At 37.4% G+C, this 22943-nt stretch overlaps 1 protein-coding gene across 1 annotated transcript; it reads right to left on the reverse strand.

The window, feature by feature from the left end:
- Positions 1-22524, reverse strand: LOC103697148 (ABC transporter B family member 2-like). The gene is made up of 12 exons (XM_008778948.3): positions 22181-22524; positions 21764-21818; positions 18834-19009; positions 5965-6165; positions 5614-5873; positions 3888-4428; positions 3428-3798; positions 2556-2971; positions 2230-2471; positions 1896-2143; positions 923-1335; positions 1-845 (listed from the first exon to the last, which is right to left on the reverse strand). Exons 1-12 carry the CDS (start codon positions 22430-22432, stop codon positions 307-309), a joined length of 3714 nt encoding a protein of 1237 aa, XP_008777170.2. The 5' UTR covers positions 22433-22524; the 3' UTR covers positions 1-306.
- Between the last annotated feature and the right edge of the window lie 419 nt (positions 22525-22943).

Consider the following 22943-nt stretch of genomic DNA (forward strand, 5'->3'; position numbering starts at 1 on the left):
GAAAAAAGTGCATGCCAGTTATCATAATTCCCACAAACAAATACATATTTATCTTTCCCTTTAAAACAAATGATGTATCACTTGCAAACTCGAGCTATATCATGATTACTTGTCAAAAACATGGAAAAACATATGGAGATTGTATTTAAAATATTTTACTTTATTTTAAATCGTCACCCAAAGCCGCATATCTTTTATGAAAGATCTCCATACAAGAACCCAACAAACACCCAAACATGACTGGTTTGTAGTATGAAACAAGTCATCCTTGAAGTTTACGTCAATCAGGCCCCCCTACTGCTTTTGTTACTGTTGTTGCTGCAAGTTAATCAATTTATAGTAGGCTCCATTCTCTTTCTCCAGCAAGCTTGAGTGCTTTCCTTGTTCTACGATCTTCCCCTCTTGCAAGACTGAGATGATATCGGCACTCTGAATAGTAGATAGCCTATGTGCCACCACAACGGTGGTGCGGTCCTTCATGACCGTTTCCAGAGCCTGCTGCACTATGCGCTCCGACTCGACGTCAAGCGCGCTCGTAGCCTCATCAAGGAGCAAGATGGCAGGATTTCTGATGATGGCTCGTGCAATGGCTACCCGCTGCTTCTGCCCGCCTGAAAGCTGAACCCCTCGATCTCCAACCTCGGTCGAGTAGCCGTCCGGAAGGGCACTGATGAAGGAGTGGGCATTAGCAAGCTTAGCAGCCTCAACCACCTCGGCCTCCGTCGCGCCATCCTTGCCATATGAGATATTTTCGTTGATTGTTGTGGCAAATAGAGCCGGCTCTTGCTGAACTAGGCCTATGTGTTTCCGGAGAGACTTCAACCGGAGCTTCTTTATATCCTTACCTATCAGATCATTGATTAAAAACAAGTTACGACAGGAGAATGCAAATAAAGTTTATTACAAGAACAAGATGGCGTACCATCAATCATCACATTCCCAGCAATTGGATCGTAGAATCTTAATATAAGAGAGAGCACCGTGCTCTTGCCGGACCCGCTGGTCCCAACCAACGCCATGCTCTTGCCGGCCTTTATTCTCAAATTGAAATCTTTGAAAACCTGAACATCAGGCCTTGAAGGGTAGTGGAACTCGACTCTTCTCAACTCAATTTCCCCCGTCACCATCCCTACATCCTCACCTATGTCACCATCCATCTCAGTCTTCCTGTCGATAACTTCAAATACTGATGATGCCATCTTATTTCCCTTCATGATGTCCGGCGCCAGGCCAACGGTGTCTCCTGTGACCGCTGCCGTTACCATCAAGACGAGAAAGCTTTTGATGACAGACCCGAAGCTTGCAAGCCCCTTGCCCATTAGGACAGATCCATACCTGCAATAACAGAGATGATGAATTCTTATCCATACATATTGTGGGTCATACAACAAACACTTGGCAACTGCATTATGGCTAAAGCATCATACACATAACTAACTTGGGGGCCCAAGAACTTGAATTGCATGCTGAGCTACTGAATTCCAAAATACTAAGCTGGGTAGGTTCCACAAGAGCTCATTCTATCCAAATGTATGCTAATATTCTGACAACATCAAACTAACCTGACCTATATATCTGTTTGATGTCACAAAGCTAGAAATCAAGTGAGGCGTGCGGAAATCTCCACAGCTTTTTTTTTTTTTTTTTTTTGAGGGAAACTATAGAAAGCCTAGTTAAAAGTCATTTATGCTATCAAAGAAGCTTATTTAGTGGGATAGCTCTGGAAATCTAACATAGAATAACTAATCCAAGATCCAGTAAAAACTTAAGCCGCTTGGACCATCAAAATTTCGCCAAGATTAATTCAGCGATGAATAAAGCTTGAGTGTCGCACTGACACAAATTAAGATGCATATTAAAAATAAGTTCTCGCGCAGGCAGCATATTTAGCATACCACAGGGCAAGGCCAAAGGTGGAATAAAGGAAGCACTGAGAAAGGCCACAGAAAAGGCCTGCAGTCTGGCCGCGTCGGAAAGAGCCCTTGGAGGGTTCCTTGAGCTCACGGGCATAGAGCTCAACAACCTTCTCTTCCAAGCAGAAGGCAGCCACCGTGCGGATATTGCTTGCAGCCTCAGCAGCAAGCGTGTTGGCCTTCAAGTAGGCCTCGCTCAAGTTCAACCCAAAACCTCGCAGGAATAGTTTCTGTGAGATGAATCAAATATTTGGATCAGTAAATCGGAGTGGGTGGTCAAATATGTTCACAAATCCTAGGACAAGGGAATTCATACCTCACTCATATACCCAGTGACTGTGAATGGGTATGTGGCCAGTACCACAAGAGTTATCCGCCAATTCAAAATGAAGGCAATGACTATTGATGCCACACTCATTCCAGCGTTCTGCAGGAGGATCGATGAGCGGTCGACAACGATCGTTTGCAGCAGAGTGGCATCAGCTTCCAGTCGAGATGACAGCATCGAGCAGGTATTTCTCATGTTATCAAACCATCCCATCTCATTACGCAACATCGCTGCCATTGAATTATCCAAACACAAGCATCAAAGGATCACACCTGCTCTATTTTAGGCTGGGAAAGTGGGTAAAAAAAAATTACCTGCAAACATCCTTTCACGAACGCGAAGTGTGAGTCTTTGCCCAAGAACTCCAAAGCTGAGGTGCTCGGCAGAATGAGAGAATATGGCGAGAATAGCGCCACCACAGAAAAGGATTACAAGCTTCCTAATTTCTCTTTGCGTGGTCTCCCAATCCATGTAGAAGGCAACTAGAGCTTGTGTAATTCCGAGAGCAAAGAGCGGTACTTGGATACCAACAATAAAGGCACTTATGGTTCCAAACAGCGCAAATATCCAATCAGGACTAGCCATGGAATATAATCTTCTCATAGAAACTGGCCTCACCTTTGGCAAGCCATCCGCATCTGGATTGCAACGGCTGATGGAGTCCCCCTCGGAGTGAAAGCTAACTCCAAGGCTTGTCCATCTACCTGATAGTTCCAGTGAAGATCTCATGCTAAAAATGCAAAAGAAGAAGAAGAAACAAAAAGAATTAAGTGAATGTAGTGACATATGCACGATACATACGAGACTTAAACTTGGAGTGCATTTGACAATTTCTATTTTAAAGTTCATCCCTTGGAATGTATTTCTGTTTAACAAGAAGCCCGGTTAAATGTGAGAAAGATTCTTCTTAGTATGGTTTGCTGTACTGCTCCATACCCCTAGTACGGATGCACCATATCGGAAGAAAACCGGTACAAACCTTAACTTCAAATCAGTACAAGCTCTGTATCATCCATAACACGAGGCGTACCGAGGTACGTACCGATCTGAATATGTAAGGTTCTCAGCCTTTCCAAATTCTTGTGTAAATAAACCAAATTTTGAAATTTTGGAATTCCGAATTAAACCGAGTCAAGCATAGTCCACAATTCTAGGGAGAAACTCTGAGTGGGGACTAAATCCAAACCTTAGAGTTCGTTCAGCAGTGACATTCTCCAGGTGGAATGGTTGCTGCTCTGGGAGCCTAGCAAGAGAGAAATAGGCACCCTGAGGATCTGCAATGAGCTCCTCATGAGTTCCAGCCTCCACGATTTTTCCAGCTTTAAAAACAGTGATGATGTCCGCATTTCTGACCGTAGACAGCCGATGGGCGACCAAGACCGTCGTGCGACCCACCATGATCCGGTCGAGAGCCTCTTGAAGGCTCTTCTCAGACTCAGCATCCAGAGCACTCGTGGCCTCATCGAGGAGAAGAATCGCAGGGTTTTTCAGCATCGCTCGAGATATCGCAATTCGCTGCTTCTGCCCTCCTGAGAGCTGGATCCCTCTCTCACCTACCTGAGCCATTTGCGCATTTACATGCTCCATAACTGTAATAAAATGGTGCCAAATTAATGCTGTTATTATAAAACAAAAGAGATCATCACCTGCGTCTCATATCCATCAGGAAGGTTCTCAATGAAGTCTAGTGCCCCCGACAGCCTGAGAGCATCGGTGATCTCATCATCAGTTGCATCATATTTCCCATAGAGGATGTTCTCTAGAATGCTTGTGGCAAAAAGCACAGGTTCTTGACTGACCAAACCAATCTGCTGCCTCAGCCACCTGAGCTCCAGATCCTTGATGCTGCATCCATCTAGTAATATAGCTCCATAAAGGGGCTCGTAGAACCGCTCGATGAGGGAGATCACCGTGCTCTTTCCTGATCCGCTTCCGCCCACGAGAGCAACGATCTTTCCAGATGGTATGTCCAAATTGAACTCATCGAGGACGAGCGCAAATGGCCGCGACGGGTAGCTGAAGCTCACATTGGAGAACTGGATGTGCCCATCCACCTTGGGCAGTGTCTTCCCGGTACTGCATCTTGCTTTGGCAGCTGCTTGTCTCTTTATCATCTCAAATATGGGATGTGCGACAGTTCTTGCTCTTATGATTATGGAAACACTTGGTGCTGCCTGTCCAAGGGACCTGCATAGCATTTCAAGTAGCAGATTGTCTTACACTTGGATTGCATCATCAGATATATATATAGATTTGTGGACGCTGTTCCTTGAATAAAAGGATAAAAGTTAACACAGCACTTGCAATTCACTTGGAAAACATGAGATGGTTAGCTATTTGCACTAATCAATATTATACATAAATCGATGAAGAGCTCCCTCAAGTCTCGAAGTAGAAGCAAGTAATTTCCTTATACTTGTCTGCATCGACGGTAATTTTCCTTTTTTTGGCTTCTTCTTTTTCTTTTTAAACACAATGCGCAACTTAATAGGTTTACCCTTCTTTACACAACACAGAAAAACATGCAGAAAAAAAAAAAGAGGAGACAAGAAAACTACTTATTCATTCCAAACTGACTCGATAGCAAAATTTCACCTAATCCTTCAACAAATCTACAGATGATTCATATCTTAACTACAAGAAGTATCTTTAAATCTGTTGTCTGTCACTAAAAATAATAGAAGATGTAACTATTGATTAACATAGTTTCCTCTTTTAGACTCTTTTAGGTCTCCATGATCAACGATGATTTTCTAGCAGTTTAATTCGTTTTCTAGGTTCTCCGAGCAGGAATTAATACCAATCAAAATGTTAAGACCACATACAGAATTGATCATACAACATTCAAAAATTTAAATGGATAAGGTTTGCAGTTTGCTACCTTTGGTGAAAGTCCAAGCCCATAAATGTGACCCACATGTGCAGAATAAGGTTTGCTGCCTCAGGTTAAAGTGTTTAATTAGGATTAATCAACACAGATTTAGAGTTGAAAACAATTTAACTAGTGGGATTGTTTAAATGATTTCAATTTCATATTAAATAAAGTTCCCCTCCATTTGGGAGGGCTCCGGGGCTTGGTGGTGGCACCCGGGACTTTGTTTTCTCAAAAAAAAAAAAAAAAAAGATTTCTCCCACAGGCCACTTCAATATATCATAATCAAGTAATTTTATAAATGAAAAATAGTTAAACAACCGAGGTTCACCATTTTGATGCTAAGCTTTTATAACGGTACCATCCTTTGATGGTGTCGATACGTGATATGGTACGAGACGGCGAAGTATATTGAATATCAGTATAGTACGAGATTGCATATCAGTATGATACGTTACGTCTGGTACTAACTACTATGACAAACTTTGCCAACAACTTACAGGCCAGCAACGACGACGTTCATCATGGTGGCAAATGCCTCTCCTCCATTGGATATGCCCTTATGGACGGTAACACTGCTGTACCATAAAACCAGTGCCCATGAAGAGAAAAGAACAAAGTACGTGGATCCAATGCCTAGGCCCCTGGCCAGCCCTGCCTTCGTCCCATACTTGTATGTTTCCAAAAGTGCGTTCTTGTATGATTTCACAGCCTTCTCTTCTCCAACGAATGCTTGGACAGTGCGAACATTCCCAATCACCTGCATCCATAAAAATTCTTAGAGAAGTTTAGCATAGTTTAATTGTCAGCAATTAATGTATATATAGAAATTTTATGATGAGAAGATCCACCTCCTCGGCTATTTCTCCAGCCTTAACATAAGATTTTCGAACTTTAGCGATAAGACCAGTAGCAACGTAGACATATGTCCCGCCAAAAATGGCAATCAAGGGGACTACAGACAAGGTCACAAGGCTGACTTGCCAAACATAGGAAAATCCAATTGCAGTTCCCACAATGAAACGGGTCATAAAGTGCAAGAAGTTTCCAGCCTGCAAAGAAGTTAAACCAAAAGTTCGCATCAGAAGTAAGAAAGCGTACGTGCTAAACATGCATCTATGACTCATTACATAGAAAATTAATTAATTGTTACTCTTGAGGTTGGGTTCTAATAACATCACATAATCCTTGATATCTATGAAAATTAAAACAGCCCAACCAAATATCTAGTGATCCAAATAAGAATCAAATGTATATTTTTCATTGTTAGAATTTCCTTGTCACATATCTTTTTGTTACAATATATAGAAGGATGTTTTAACAATTATTTATTTTTCCTACATAGTCTACCGTTTAAAATTTATAATTGTGATCCATATGTTTTAACTACATTTTTACCATCTTCATTCTATGGCAAATATACATAAAAGTAAATTTGTTGGGCACGTGGTTGCTTTCAAAATTGATTTATATATAGATGACGCCTACAATCTGATAAATCCATGATACAAGAATCAAAAGTCTATCAAACAAAAATCAAATAGGGTCCACTAACAAGAAAACATGTCTCTATTTGGCCTTCAAAATTTTACCTAGCCAAACCTTCATTATTTTAGTGCCTGTTCTGCCCAGATTGCAATTATATCCTTTATGCGGAAGAAGGATTTGCTATCCTTCATGCCCATCCATCGTTGGATAACCCACCATATAAATCTCAAAGCACTCTAAACTCCATCATTCATCTACTTGCACAGATCCTAAAAGAAGCAATAGATGATCTAAATTTGTGCGAAAGGACGACAAATCCTTCTTTCACTCTAAGTGGATACAAGTACGATCTGTTATGCTCAGCACTAAAATGCATTGCTACTTGACTAAAATTTAATAGTCAATATGTAACGATGCAAGACCTTATCCAAAATGACTAGCCAAAAAGTATTATCCTTCACTCTGTATAAGCACCCAGTACATAACTGATATGGGACTAAACACACCCATATGGGTTTTCACATACTCCCCTTATTTAAAATCCGCATTCTCACCATGCTAAGGGTCCAAATCTAATCAAATCCTATCACAAACACCACCATCGACCTGTATACAACCCCAAAAGGCTCGAGTACAGTGTACCCTAGTTAACATGGACCATGGGCAAAGTCCACTCTAATACAGTCTACAATAACTCTGGACTTCACCTAGAAAAAGCTAGCCAATAAGGTATTATTTGTGTTCTATGGCCTTGTACAAGTAACCAAGATCTCTCCAGAATATAGTCGTTGTGGGACTAAACACACATCCGCATAGGCTCACATAAGAAAGGAGAGAAAAGAAAGAAAGCAAGTGAGAATTGCTAGCTTATTGCGGTAATGAAGAAAAGAAAACAGAAAAGAAGGAAAGAGGAACAGTGGAGGAGGATTTCGAGCATTACATTCTATTGCCCTCACCACCCCCCCCCCCCGCCCAATCTTAAAAGAAATTTTGTGCTCAAATTTTTTTGACCACCTAGCTCTCTAAAATATTTGTACACTTCTTGAATTCCTTGTTTCCCCTCTCCTTCTTCCCATCCTCTTGTGAGAAAATCAAAGCAAGCACCATCATCCTCCTTTCCTTCTACTTTTTCCTATTTTCTCTATTTCCTTGGTTCTATATTTCTTTTCTCGAGCTAACCGAATTGCCAGCTAAGGGGAGGGGGCATGCACCTTTCCCTAATTCCTCTTTTCCTTCTTCATATCTCACTAGTTGGGGAGAGATAGATTCCTCTTCCTTCTTTGCTTGATTACTAGACAAGAAACGACATGTGATTATTCCCCATCCCCTCTTTTTTTGTGGGCCACTAGTCAAAGGGGACTGTATCCCCTCCTAGCTTCCTTCTTTGTGCATCCACAAACTGGGAGGTCCTCTATCCGCTCCCCATTTCCTTTCACATGCATCCACTAGCCAAGGAGGCGAGATTGGTATACACACCCCTGTCCCCATTTCCTTCATTTCTCCTCATATTTCTTTTTTTCCTTTTTATTTTGTTTGTCTTCTTTTTTATTATTTTAATTTAATTTTTGAATGTGGATGCATTTGACTTGTGACCCTGCCCTCTTATCTTCATGCTACTATCCCCCCCACCCATTTTCTTTTTTCTGCACCACATGCTCCTTCTCTTCTCTATCTAACCTACACAACCCAACTCTCCTAATTTCCTCCTTATTTCTTCTTTCCCCTTCTCCTATGTTCTAGCTTCCCTAACCTATCCCCCATTATGCCAATGGACAATTCTCCTTGATTCAATCAGGAAGAAGAAAGATTCTCTTCAACTTGCTCAACTCAAATTTTTAAGAAGATAACTAGAAGAAGATGGAGAAATCTTAAAAGTAGGGCTTCAATCCTTTTTTTATTATTAATGATTAAAAAAAATAAGGTACATAGCCTCTATTTATAATGTAAAGTCCGTCCTAACACATTTGGGTCGATTTCCTCTTTCTAATCCTAGTACGACTCTTTTTTCTAAAATAGGATTTTCTAGTAGGAAAAAACTAAAAATCTCGAGAAGGTGGATCTCGACCTCTACATGAACTCTGCTTTCTATCTCTCTGCCTGATGCTTCTAAGATAGAGAGCTACACCCGGTAAAATTCTTATCCGAAAAAAAAAATTTGGTTTGTCCAGCACGTTTTAGGGTCTAAATGATGAAATTTCATCCTATTTTAACCTCCTAGTTGTAGATCTCGAAAAGATATCCAATTTTAAAGAAAAAATAATCTCAATAAGGCATCGTATGATCGAGTTATGGCCTTCAAAAATTTTGGGTACGACTCGACTTTCTGATGCGGCAGATCTCTTTCTTGAATCCTATCCAGCCCCGTTCGTAGTGGTCAAAGTGGTCCACATCGAGTCTGAGGATCCTCTTAGATCAGGATTTCCACTGTTTAGGAGATTTAGATCTTGCTAAATAAGAACTGAAAATGGAGAAACGTCTGCTTCTCCGTCAATGGAGATTGTTTCTAGCTTCGCTCTTCTTCGCTTTTAAGTCTCAGCAAATCACTTGCTCTACTCCTGCATCTGTACTTCATGGTAGGGATGCTCCTCGTGGTCCTTCCTTGTCGATGACGACAATGGAGACTCCTCAATCTTGATCTTGGTAGATCGATCAATGGAACCAAAGAACTCTTGGCCTCTCATAGTAGTATTAGAATTTTGTACCATCATCACAAACTTGTTGCAGGCATTAACAAGTTGGTTCGCTTGGGCAGCAATTGCAAGGTCTATATTTTCTTATGTTTTGGAGGCGTTGTTTATAAATTCCTTTCCATATTTTATGAATCAATTCTTCTTCAAACGTCGGTAGAAGACTGCATCTCGATTCCAAAAGTATGGGCTCCCAAGGATAACTTGGCAAACATTCAAAGAAACTATTTCACATATTACCTCATCAATATACCTCTTAGTTATAGTGAATTTGAAAGTGCACTACTTTGTGATCTTTAATTCAATGTCCTACTAGATCTAGCCAGCTTTTGAAGCAGATTTTCAGATATAAGATTCTTCTAGCTTTCAAGATCTACAATAGCCTCAATGATACTCTGATTTATCTGAATCTTCAGATGGAAGAGTTTCTCTCATATCTCTAGATCTGCTTCAATTGTTGTCTTAGGTTTTCTCGCCATCAGGCTCTATTTTGAGTATGCTTGCTCAAGCTCGAACAGTTTCTCAACTTCTACAACATTAAGAATCGCCTTTCTCTTTTTTGAGGTGCATGGCCTCTCCTCCTCACCCAAAAACCTATGACCCTTACCCTAAAAACTAATTGTAGAGTGGAGGGAGTTTTATAGGAACCATCATTCCTATAATATCATGGTACCTATCTTAATGCATCCTCATCAACCAAGGTGTTAATTACTATCATAAGAAAAGCAAAAACTAATTTTTTCACAACCTACTCTAGCAACCTTTAACAAAACTATTTGGAATAAAAAATGGTCATAATTAGTTTGTGTGGATTTTGCATAAAAATTTCTCTTTGTTGTTGATCTTTCATAAAAAAGTTGGACTTTTTTTTGGAGAATGGATGAACATATTTAGGGATCCCTAATGATTTTGTTCTAGATCTAAATACGAGGCTAGTGATAGTTTAAACAACCAGACATCCCATAAATGTGTATTAAATGTTTAGCAAATGTATTTCAATCATCTTTGACTGAAATCCAAGAGCAAAATTATTGAAAGAACCTCAAATATATATCATATTGGGGTTTGTTCATCAAAATTAACTAAATCTCTAAACTTCAAAGCCCTTTCATGGGGTCTCATGGTCGGGGTGTAGTCTTTATGCAATTGCCCACTATATTAATGATAGGCTTCATAAGATCCTAGGTTATGGAAAGATATGGCAATCATCACTAATTTTCTAATATTCTCTATGCCTATAAACTTTCTTCGCCCACTCTTTGTTTCTTGATAATAAAATGAAAGATTCTAGATTTTGCATAATGATAAGAGGAATTGGATAAATTGGGGCTTATCCTAACGGCCAAATCCCTTTGCTAAAAAACCAATGTTTCTAAGTTCAGGCCTTGAATAATGCATCTCCAAGAATTTTGGAGTTGGGTAATTATAATACAGTTGGGTCTCCATTCCTTTCTCCCTCAAAAAAGTGATTGGAATAGAAGTAGGTTGATTGAATGTTGGTTCCATTATAACCTTTTAAGTTATTAATGTTTCTTGTTCCCTTTCGTGATCAGGACCAATATATAGGTTATACAGTTGATAATCATGGCTAGGTTGGGTCTAAGGATTATATTGTTTTTTTCTTGAAATCGAATGTAGGTATTTGAGAACTAGAGTTGGAATTCCTAACCCAAAATCATTAAGCAGTATGTATATGATATAGTCGAAGCATGGAAAGGAGTGAGTTTACAAGAGGTGGGAATTACAGAGAGGCTAGAGCTAGGAGGAAGGTAAGAGAGTTGATAGAAACTTGTTGCTTTGGAAAGTGGAGGTCCAATCTTTAAATAAGAATATAATGTGTCATAGCACGCCTTTACCTTTCCTGGTATTGGTAGCTTCCAAGCAACATAAGTTAGAAAGGAATAGACACATCCATTGGTGAAGAAATAAACATTGTTCTTGACCATGAGTGTATTCTTTATATTCCACTTCCATAGTACTTTATCCTCTCCAATAAGGTTAAAATTTGCTACACAATGTTGGCTAGCACTAGAGTTTTCACACAACTTTCTAAACTAAAAGGTTATCCAAAGTCATTCAACTAGTTGGTAATAGCCATGAAGTTTGCCAAGAAGATGCTATGGCTGGATTACTTGCAAGAATAAGTTAGGAATTTGCAATACAGTTATCATACCAAATGAAGATATGATGCTCGTTGACAATCGAGAATGACATGCTTTAGAAGAATTGGGAACAAACTTAGTGGATGCAGCTCCAAGAGAACCTATGGAAGAGAGATAAGAAGATTGGCTTGTTTCTACTGATATAATATAAATATATATCAATTCCTCCAAGGTGTTTATTGTTGCTAAAAAATTTTCCACCACCATTTCATGAGGAGTTTGCTTAAATGAGTTGAGGTCTAATATTCCAAATCCACCAATTTCTTAAATCGACAGATATGTTCCCATCCTTTCAAATAGTAACCTCCATTGAAATCACTCAATCCATACCATAGAAGGCATATTTTGATACCACCTATCTTTCCAAAGGTGTACGAAGGTAATATTGAAAGTAGGGTTGCCCTAAAAGACATTTGTGTATTTAATATAAATAATAGTTAGGGAATAATGGCCATCTCCAATCTACACACAGATACATACATCATAAAGTACATCGATCATAAAGTCAAAAAAGAGTCCATAGATACTCTGGAGGTTTATCCAAATGGATGAAATGATTTTTATAGGAAGGACTGGATATTCCTAAGTACTTGAATTTTGTTCACAACTATAGATAATGTTGGGCATTGTTGTTATAAGGTTGTTAAGGTAAATAGTGACTTTATTAAGTTTCTCTTTCACCGAGGTGAGACATCGCACTGAGATTCTGGTGTGCCATTATACTGAATTGTCAATACTAATAATTTATCTCATAAAGTACTGTCAAGTAGGGGATGAACTAGGTTAATAAGCTTGCTAGTGATCCCTTAACTTGAATGATAGGATGTCATGTTGTATTCTGGAGATTAGTAAATTTATTTCTAAACTTGTATATCCACTATGATACACTTGACTATATCCTTAATAATAGTACAAAGATTTATTGGAAGGTCAAGCTATCCAACATGAAAACTATTGTAATAGTAGTCTCCATATTAGAATAGAGACATGGTCAAACATATTAAAGATAGCCAAATAGTAACTTAAAATATTTTACAAATAATTATTTTTATAAATGATTATAGTTAATAATTAATTATTTTCAAAGGGGATTCATGCGAACAGTTTTCACAAGATAGAGATTGCAGCAATCCTACCTAACACTTCTATTACCACTACTTCCAAGAATCTCAATCAAATAAAACCTGAAGGTCTTTCTATGTCCATTGGTCCTATTATGGTATTAACTAGGTCTTCTAGTTGATGGATTGTATTTTTTATTTTCTGTTACTAGCACTAATATGAAAAAAATTTGTGTTCCCATCCCCTTCTTTCAACCAATAGATTATAGTTTTTGATTCAGGTTTCCTTTTGAATCACTTATTCTAGCTAAACTTGCATATTGCATCTTTCTTTCCTTTGATATTTAGGGAAGCTTCTTACTTCTTGATCTTTGGAGAGGTTTCTTACTTCTTGATTGTCAAGCTAGTTGATATGCAAAAGGTTTGTCTCTTTCTTCATCAATATGTCCCCACATTGCTCTTCCTCCAACTCTTCAATTTTAAGAATACAGAGTTTGACTACAAAGTTCATGACAACATCAAGAGAGCTCGAGGTGATATACCACCAAGATTTAACCAGGTCATTGAAGTTGGGATAGGTATATGATATATTTTTGAATTATAACATCTTTAAGTTATGGTGCTACAACTAGAACTTAAAGAGTTGGTGAATGAGATCAGAGGTAGTTCTAACTTGTTAAGAAGGAGTAGAAAGTAGAAATTTTGAAGGCCAGTCTAAGGAAGCATGCAATGGTCAAGTCTAGCCAAACTTAGTTATTCTCTAAAGTTAGTCAAAGTGAAAAACTTGATGCTATGTTTGATCTCTAGGAGACCAAAATTACTAATAAAATAATTACACTTTTAGGAAGTGGCCAAGCTGAAGCTCCTTTTCTCTTTGAGTTGTAATAAATAATGTTAAAATCTTTCATTAATAACTAGTACCCTTGCCAACATGATCTTACAGCATTATGTTTGTCCAAAAATTCCACATTATTGCCATCCAAACCACACACAATAGAGAGAAGCCAGTGAGAGTTATCAGACTTGAAAATGAACATTATGCTTGAATTAGAGATCCTACAACCAAGTCAAAAGTCCAACATGCTAGGATACCTACAGATCCAAATTCACATTGCCAATTATAGAATTTAGTCAAAAATAGACTTTAGAGTTTTGACGTAGAAGGAGCTGAGTTTTGATACTTGGAAACAAGTTATATATACTTTAATGAAAAGATAATATCATGAGCCATCCATCATTTAGGATAAATACCTACATTTTGGTAAAATATAAATCCAAGATTTTTTTAAAATAAGCAAATTAACATTAAGGAGACTTGCATTATAGGAACTAGGAGTTCATCATGGATGGAAGCTATAAAGCATAATTGTGGTATTCCTCTAACTCTTGTCAGAAACTGCCAGTAGAACTAAATAAACCAAACATTGCTAGCAGTTACAATATACAAGCAAAAAGAGGAGAAAAATAATAGGTAAAAAGTTGTCAAGAAATGTCAGTCATGGTTGCATGGAGGATGGAAGTCTTAACTAAAATGTATGTAGGTCTTCAAGTCACCCTCAAGCAAGTCATAGCTTGATCTCAGAGAGGTCAAGCTTTTTGTAGGAGCAATTCATAATTCTTTAGCTTCAGAATAGCAAAGCCCAAGCTAGAGTACTTTAACAAAGTCCATAATGCTTGCCTTGGTTGATAAGGTCATGCGAAGTAAGAAAGTTGATAGATATAATGTATTCTTCTTAAAGGTTTGTTTTCTCAAATCCTAAAAGGTTCACTTTTTTGGAAGAAAGTTAGGCACTTCTTTTACTTCCCAATCCAAAGGGTGGGGCTTGCCAAGCCAAAAAGGTGGGGGTGGTAGAGTGGAAGGAGAGGTAAGAGATGTAGTGAAGAGGCGATGGTATTACTTTATTATTAAGGACAACAAAAGAGCATCTAGCAAAGAAGAGAAAAATCTAGCTACTAGTATTAGGGAGCAAGGAAGGCTAGGATAGGATGGCATCAATTTCGAGGTAGGTGGTGGATCAAGCATATTGCTAAGGAATATAGCTCCAGTAGCTCGACATCAAGTTGAAAAGGTTGAGGGTGGATGACAGTAGGAAAAGATTTGCGTTTAAGGTAATAGTGGATATGGATGGTAGGCTAGCATTAAGATATTGGTCTTAGAAGGGAGGGAGATAAACTAGTGAGACCATGTTAAGTTTAGAGGAGTCAAGTTTGTCATTATGGGGCCATTTTCGTTATGACCAATGTTATGTCTTTCAAAAGAATTGTTGCCAGAATGGTTCTGTTGATAATGCCATGAACCACTTTATAATGAATAGCCGACAAGGCCATTCTAGAACTTTTGGTCCTCTTCACCTTCATAATCCTTTTCTGAAAAAAAGGAGATAGAGCTTGCAAGGCCCTATGGTTCTATTTTCGTGGTGAAACTAATCATTATTTTTAACATACAGATGTAAGGCCCTATGGTTACATCAATAAGCTTTGGAACTGCTTTAAGACCTTTGCATAAAAAAGTGGACATCCAAGCTGCTCAAATCCTTCCAATAGAGGCCGGATAGGCTAGCATAGTAGACATCAAGGATGCTCTCACAATCTTAAAGTAGAAGTATTGAGGAATGCCACCTTGAAGCTGATTTCAATGGTTGAGTAACAAGGAGAATCTATCCCCTCATATGCGCCCTTCAACCATCAGCTTTGAGCAATAGAGTTAGAGGGGTAGGAGAAGAAGAGTTCATTTTTTCTAGCCTGGTAATGAGTGGACCAAGAGCCTACCCTCTTCGTGTTGTGGGCAAAGTTTGTGACAATATCGTCTACCTTGATACGATAATCAAAGCCCACAAAAGCAACCAATTTGAGGTAAGAGGAGATCTTGTCCATTTCAACAAAGAGTGGAGGGAAAGCTTTGCCACTTGAAATTCTTGGTTTGGTATTTGTTTAGGTTTTATAAGTGTAAGTAGAGTGGTTTGTTTGCAAGTCTTGAAGGAATGGCCAAAAAATGATACAAAAAGCTCTTAAGTGGCTTCTTGCAAATAGATTTATAGTGGTTAGGCTCTCTCCTTAGCGGAAGCAAAGGCCTTTTTTAAACAACCTGAAAACTGGATAAAGGTGTGTAAAGTTGAGGTTAGCAGAAGTTAGAATTTTAGAAAGTAAGAATAGAGGGGTTACAATTCTAGCAGTAAAGGGAGGTGACGGTACTATTCCAATGATGGAAAGGGAAGGGGGATAGAGGAGAAAAGGGTAGGTGGCATGGGGGGATGGTGGAAGCCCTAGCAATGATAGAGTTAGAACCTTTTTTCTTATATTCATTAAGACATTCAGCAAAAGATTTTCTAGAAGTCAAACTTGGCTGCTAAGCTAGAGAAGAGCAAAGAGCAGCTGAGAAGCTATATTTCTTATGGTGGATGTGGGTTCATTCTCCATAAGGATGTAATATGTGGGCTTTGATGAAAAGATTAGGATAAGGGCAGTAGAAAGGACAATGGTGAGGATGGTGGTGTAGTGGTAGGGGATGGCGGGAGTATTAACACGTGGGTTGAGGATGAAATCGGTAGAGACGATACAGATAGAAACGAGTAGGGGGTAGGGGAGAAGATCGGGAAGGTTCTTCTCATCACTTAAATACAACATGTTTGATATGGAAACAATTCTAATTAGGGATATTAACAAGGGCAAGGATTGATGAAGTTGTTAAGGCTACAGATTGCATATAAGGTGAGGATCTTTGTTTGAAAATACTTTAGAGTTGCGTTCCTATAAATTTGTGCCCTTATTGTATAGAGCTTAGCCCTAGTACTACATGCTCTTTGTGTAGCTTCTACAATGAAACTATTTGACATTTATTCTTTTGACTGTTGTTTGTTTTTCAAGTTTAGCAGGCTATTAATTCGAATGGACATATCAATCCGAATGCAAAAATACTGGCTCATAGCTCAACATAAGTTTATTATTCTATTTTCTTCAATTTTATAGTAATTTTGGAAAAAAAATTATTTATATTCCCCATTAAAGTGGAGAGTGATTAACGGTAGCATCCTACATAGTCTAGGACTAAGGGTGGATCTAAGTATAAGTCAAAGTGTGACCCATTCTCTATGGCTGAAATATTACGAGTGGCAAGTTGTAACCCGACTTACCAATCCAATCTTCAACGAACCTACTTTAAGCACAATTAATTTGGGTGTAAATGGGTCCAACTCAAAAATAGGCTCATCTGAGCTAACTTGTTTATTAAATGTGTCGGGTTCAAATTTGGAGTTATGATCTTCTTAACCTATCTGATCTAATAGTTGGTCAAGCCATGATCCAACTCGTTTAACTAGTTCAAGAGCCGCTAAACCTGTCAAAAATCCACTCTGCCCATTTCAAACCCACTTAACTAGTTAACCCCTTTAACCTGATTCGGCCATTTATTACACCAGTTATGTGGGTCAACTCAGACTAATTATGTTTAATAAGAAATTAAATTAGGTTCAGTTCTAGATTTTTGACCTATTTAATAAATGGGTCAAGTTCAATTTGGTCAAGCTATGATACAACTCGTTTAACTAGTTCAAGAGCCGCTAAACCTGTCAAAAACCCACTTTGCCCATTTCAAACCCACTTAACCGTTTAACCCCTTTAACTTGATTCGGCCATTTATTATATCAGTTATGTGGGTCAACTCAGACTAATTATGTTTAATAAAAAATTAAATTAGGTTCAGTTCTAGATTTTTGACCTATTTAATGAATGGGTCAAGTTCAATTTGGCAGATGTTTAGACCTACCCGCATCTGACCCAACCTATACCGTGTTTAAACTAATCCAATTGCTAACCCTAGAGGAATGGGAACCTCCATCCTGTGCTTGGGCCAAGCCTAAATATAGATAGATCTATGAAATAACATAGAAAGCATTCTAGGCCAATTTTGTTATTAAGATTGATCATGGTTTTCTTGTGCACACATGTGCTAGAATAATGCCAAATGATCACCAATTCTTTCTTCACTGAGAATAATGGCCCACTTTTTACTAGGGCATGGCTGCAAGGGAAGCTATTCCAATAGCTATTGATCCCAAAGTTTGGTGATTCCCTTATCTTGGTGCCTTGTTTTTTGTCTTTTCCTTTTATAGGAGGGCCCACAGGCAATGAGCTATACAATAGGGAGTAGTTTTCTCCAAATACCCCAAACCCACTAAGCCTAGTGAAGAAAAGATCCAATTTAAGGTCAATTGGTCCAACTACCAAGAACTTTAGTAGCTTGAAATGTTGGCACCTTTGATGCTAAATAGGATAAGAGAATCCTTAGGTGGAAGATATTTTGGTACTTTTGAAAAACATTGTAGAGATTAAAATCCAAACACATGTAATAGAGATGTTGATACAATTACTAACTTGTTTGCAAATCAAGAAAGGGACCAAGGACATTGACAATGCTATTACTTTAACTTCATCTATGCATGCATCCTTGTTATTTATATGAACATCTCTGCCCATCCCTATTAGTAACGTAGTTAGAACCATTCCAAAAATTAAAAAATATGGATCATTCAAAACTCTAATAAGCCAGTTCGCACTGAAATCATTATTAACTAATCATTTTTTATCAAATGATTTTCCTAAACTCTAAGATTTTGCTCAAATGGACATGCTAGCTTGTATTCATTCTAGAGGAATTTTTTTTCTTCATAAAAATATTTTATATTGTTACATCAGAAATAAATGGCGCTATTTGGTTCAAATTGAATTTTTTGAGAATAAGTACAATAATAACTATAATGACAGATCATGTTGACCTCCATAACAAAAAAATAACGAATAATAATGCATAAATAACAACTCCAATATAATTATCATGCTTCTATTCAAAGAATAATGTAATTTTGTTGAACTAAAATATACAGATTAAAATTTTAAAATATTTGATAAATGGTGACAAAGAAATGTTGTTGTTGTTGTTGTTACATAATGGTCACTATATAATACAGTGGTCACTATATAACATGGTAATAAAGTCAAATAATAGACTATTACTTCATGCAATAGCCTCTACAATGAGATAATGGTTTCATGTAAACATAACAAGCAACCTCCTAGATTGCTGCAAGGGTTGTTAATTAGTTTCTAGCCATATAGATAAATTTGCTTCATGTACATTGTGGTTTAGGTTTATCTAGGTTTAGTTTTTTTAGTTAGGGTTATTGCTTGATTTTGTTTCCTAATAATTATTGCCAAGAGGCATACGATTAGATTTATTTCAAAGAGATTAGAATTTTTTTTTGTTTGAATACTATAAAGAGCAAATAGGAGCATATACTTATAAATAGGACAAGCTAAGTTCACTAACCTTTTCAGATATAGCTTCTTGTATCACAATAATATCATTGGTAATGGAGGCAATCACTTCTGCTGTTGAAGCTTCGGTGTCAAATACCCCTATTTCTTGATTCAACATAGCTCGAAGATATGCCAATCTAATCTTTGATACTTGCCTCTCACCAGTGTGCATCCAACAAGCCACCTCTACAAGAAAATATGATTTAATAAAATTAAAAAAGAAAGGAATAACATAAAATATATAAACACACACATATCTATGTAAACACGCTCATATCTATGCATGTTTGTATACATATATATGTATTTATGTATGTATCAACAATGTTATAATACGATTTTTTGTGATATGTAATTTACTATGTTTTACTCGACTATCTATGAATTTATGATCAGTACTCTTAGCTTTAGTAAACATGTCCTTGGTTTTTTTCTTTGTACTTTTACATAAGACACCAACCATTATAATTTCAGATGAATGTATTAAAGAAATCGAACTTAGTAGTACCTTATGTATATGTGTGTGTGTGTGTGTATGTATATGTATATATAATATATATATGTGTATACATTATAAGAGATGGTACTACATGTATTAATTTTTGATCACCAACAGTTGAGCTGAAAAATAAATATTGATGGACCGACATAAAATAAATCAGAGAAGGGGAGAAGTAAAAAGAAAGAGGGAAATGGAACTAAAAGGAGAGAGGCATAGCCCAAAACTTATGTCACCAGCTACCTAACATTTTTAGCCCATATAGCAATCAACCGAGAACAAAAAGTGAAATAAAATGTACCCAACCATCTCCCACTGAGTTCTAGGGTCTAGAGTCTCCATCCTGCTTGAGGTCGGCGATGAATGCAGTTTAAGTTGTTTTCTTTTCTCCATGGCTTGGATTTCTGACGGGTGGATATTTTTCTCATAAAGAATTATTGTATCTCAAAAATATCATTCACTAATGTCAATAGTATAAGTGAGAACTTCTAAATTGTTAGTAAAGCTTAGAATTAGTCTAAGTTAGCAAGCGTTGTGAAAGGCATGGCAATTATGATATGCAAAACATGGAGGATATGATGATACCAATGTATTAGAAATATTTTAAAAAATAATAATGATAATAATGATATGTTAGTTTGGATGGGACATCCTTTCCTTTTCATACTAGACATGATTTTACATGTTATAACTTCTCCCCATTGCTAATAAAATTTTTCTCAAAATTTTCCTTCCAAAAAAAAAATGTCATTGATAAAGTGGTTTTCCTAGACAGTAAACATCTGTTGTCAAAACTCTTGGGGCCCTACTTGATTATGAGCTCAATAAATAGTGATGGGTCTTCGTCCATTTCATTTCTTTTGGGGGAAAAACTCATTGAGCCTCAGCAGTAATGGAATTTTGCACCTTTCATTTACATGGAGGAATGTAAAGTAATACAGAGCTGCAGGTAGCTCAGGTTGGGTTGGGAACTGGCACCTCCAAAATCCAATCTATATTTGAATCAGGTTAAAAAATCTAATCCAAGTCCAATTCATTTTCCAATTCAAGTCAGGTCGAATATGGTTTACTATTTATTCTATCAATTTATTGCTTTTTTATTTATATCATGTCAAAAATACTACACGCGCAAACTATAATAAATATCTAGTATTGACATTATCAACAACCTATTCTACATAAGATTTGATATATTGACAACCAAAAAGAAGTTGCAATCAAAAACATAAAGTAATGACCAGCTATATTAGTTTTATTACTAAAGAAAGATTAGTATCTTACATCCAAAGAGGAGTTTGAAATACATGGCATATAAGTTCTGAATTAATTTGGGTTAATTCTGGTTTATAGTGGGAAGTGATCCAACTTCAATCCATCTTCTATACAAGTCACATTATTCTATCCAAACCTGTTCTTATTTAGTTTTGTTTTGATTAGAATAGATTAATTTTGGATCTGCTCTAAATTTGAAATTGGTGAATGCAGCCATTTGTAGCTGTCTAAAGCAACGTAGTTAGCAAGAAACATGGCGTTGTGATAAATTAAGGATTGGTGTGGGTACTCTTGAACATTACTTATTAGCATCATCTTGTTATTGGCTTTCAATGATACTTTTAGGCATCATAACATAATAATATTTACCAAAAAGCATCGGAAAATTTTGATTTTTTCTTGTCGATGTTTTTAAACATTGTCTCCGACACTATAAAGATGCATTAGCGAATTTTGATACAGTAGATAAATTAGTGATGCTTCTTTCTAGCATTGCCAAATTTATATGGAGATTCACTATTCTTCCTCTAATGTGAAAAGCCATTCTTAACAAACCTGAAGGTTAGTTTTCAGTTTTTAAGGAAGCAATGCAACTGCTACAACCTTGGATTCCGCACTATTTTAAGAAGATTTTTCAATCGTATCAAGTTTGTATCACCATCTTCCCCATCCACAAATAGCACACCTTAACTTTGCTATTGATCTCCCTGTAATGTCCTCTCTTTTTTTTTCTTTTGGTACAGTAGTTGCTCACGCCAATCTAGCATGAATGCAACCAGCAAAATTAAGAGAAAGAAGATAAAAAAACAGTACAGAAAGGGCCCCTTAACAATACCGTACTGTCCTTCATTTACTCAATAAAGTCAGGTGGGTTCACCTACTCCCTCTTATTATTATTATTATTATTATTATTATTATTATTATTATTATTATTATTATTATTATTATTATTATTATAATGATGATGATAATGATGATAATAATAATAATAGTAACAATAAGAATAATAGTAAGAGCAACTGCGAATTCAAACCAATGCAATAAAAACTGTTTCTTTCTTCTTCTTTTTTTAATTATTTATTTATTTAATGATGTGGTTGTTTGGAGGTATAGGGCAGCATCCTTAATTTATTCCAAAGCCCCTATAGTAGGAGATATGAACAACGTACCTATCCATGCTGAAACCAGTATTCCAAAGCCCAAATAAACAAAATCCAGTGCGTACTGCAAAAAAGAAAGAACAAATTTAATAATTTTTCAAAAAGAATCTCAGAAGATCATACTTAATTTGTACAAAATGAGCTACAATGCCGATACGTTGCATTTTCTTCATATTTCTCTGCCTTCCTACTTCTCTTTTGCATCTCTCTCTCTCTCTCCCTCTCTCCCTCTCCCTCCTACATCTTTTAACTTTATGTAATCATTAATATAACTCAACTTCAAATCTGTCATGAAGCATTTTGGAAGCAGTACAACCCTTAATGGCCTAACTGAATCAAAAACCCAACCCAATAATTAAAACGGGCAAACCAACAGATCACGGAGCCATTAAAGCCAGGGCTGTGCCTGACTGACTTTCTTGGTACCTCTCCAACTTTGTGCGAAACTGAGGCAGGGTTGCTGGAGCCAACGGCAGCAACATCTATGAGCTTCCCGAAGAAGATGAGGAAGACGGGCACGGAGGCCCCATGCACACATGCACTCACTGACCCCAAGGCCATAAGGACGTAATCCCGTGCATCAGAGAAGGCAAAGAGCTTAAAGAAGGGAATCTTTTGAGCTTTCCTCTCTTTCCTCGCTTCTCCTTCATGACTACTCTTGGACCCCTCCGGGTCCATGGTTCTGCCGTCCGGGAAGAGTACCGAAGGGTTCAAGAGGAGTGCAAGTCACAGGAAAATTAACAAAGCCGCAAGCTCTTAAGGAGACGGATAGCTGCTGGCCCAAGAAAACAGGTGAGGCAGAAAAGAAACGAGAGGAGTCGTCTCTTGCCATTAATGCGAGAACGACACTAAACTATACACTCACCACAAAGTTGTTGGGCGTTACTCACCAATATGCAACTAAACTATACTGGAAATCCAACATCAGATGGCTGCAAGGTAGAGACATGTTTGAGTGCAAATTCACGGCGAGCGTTCTTGTTGGAAATTCTTATGTATGATTAGGTTCCGTAGTATATTTTTGTGTATTATATTATATATGTATCACTTCAGTCTATGTCCAGTCCACTTGGGTAATTTGGTTGCAGGATAGAAAATGAGGTTAGAGCTATTCTTATTTGTAAGTATTCCTCAAAGATTTCTTTATTCATGGGATAACTCAGTTTTTTTGTTTTGGTTGCAGCAACCA

Source organism: Phoenix dactylifera, unplaced genomic scaffold (assembly GCF_009389715.1).
Source record: "Phoenix dactylifera cultivar Barhee BC4 unplaced genomic scaffold, palm_55x_up_171113_PBpolish2nd_filt_p 000090F, whole genome shotgun sequence".
Classification (NCBI taxonomy): domain Eukaryota; kingdom Viridiplantae; phylum Streptophyta; class Magnoliopsida; order Arecales; family Arecaceae; genus Phoenix; species Phoenix dactylifera.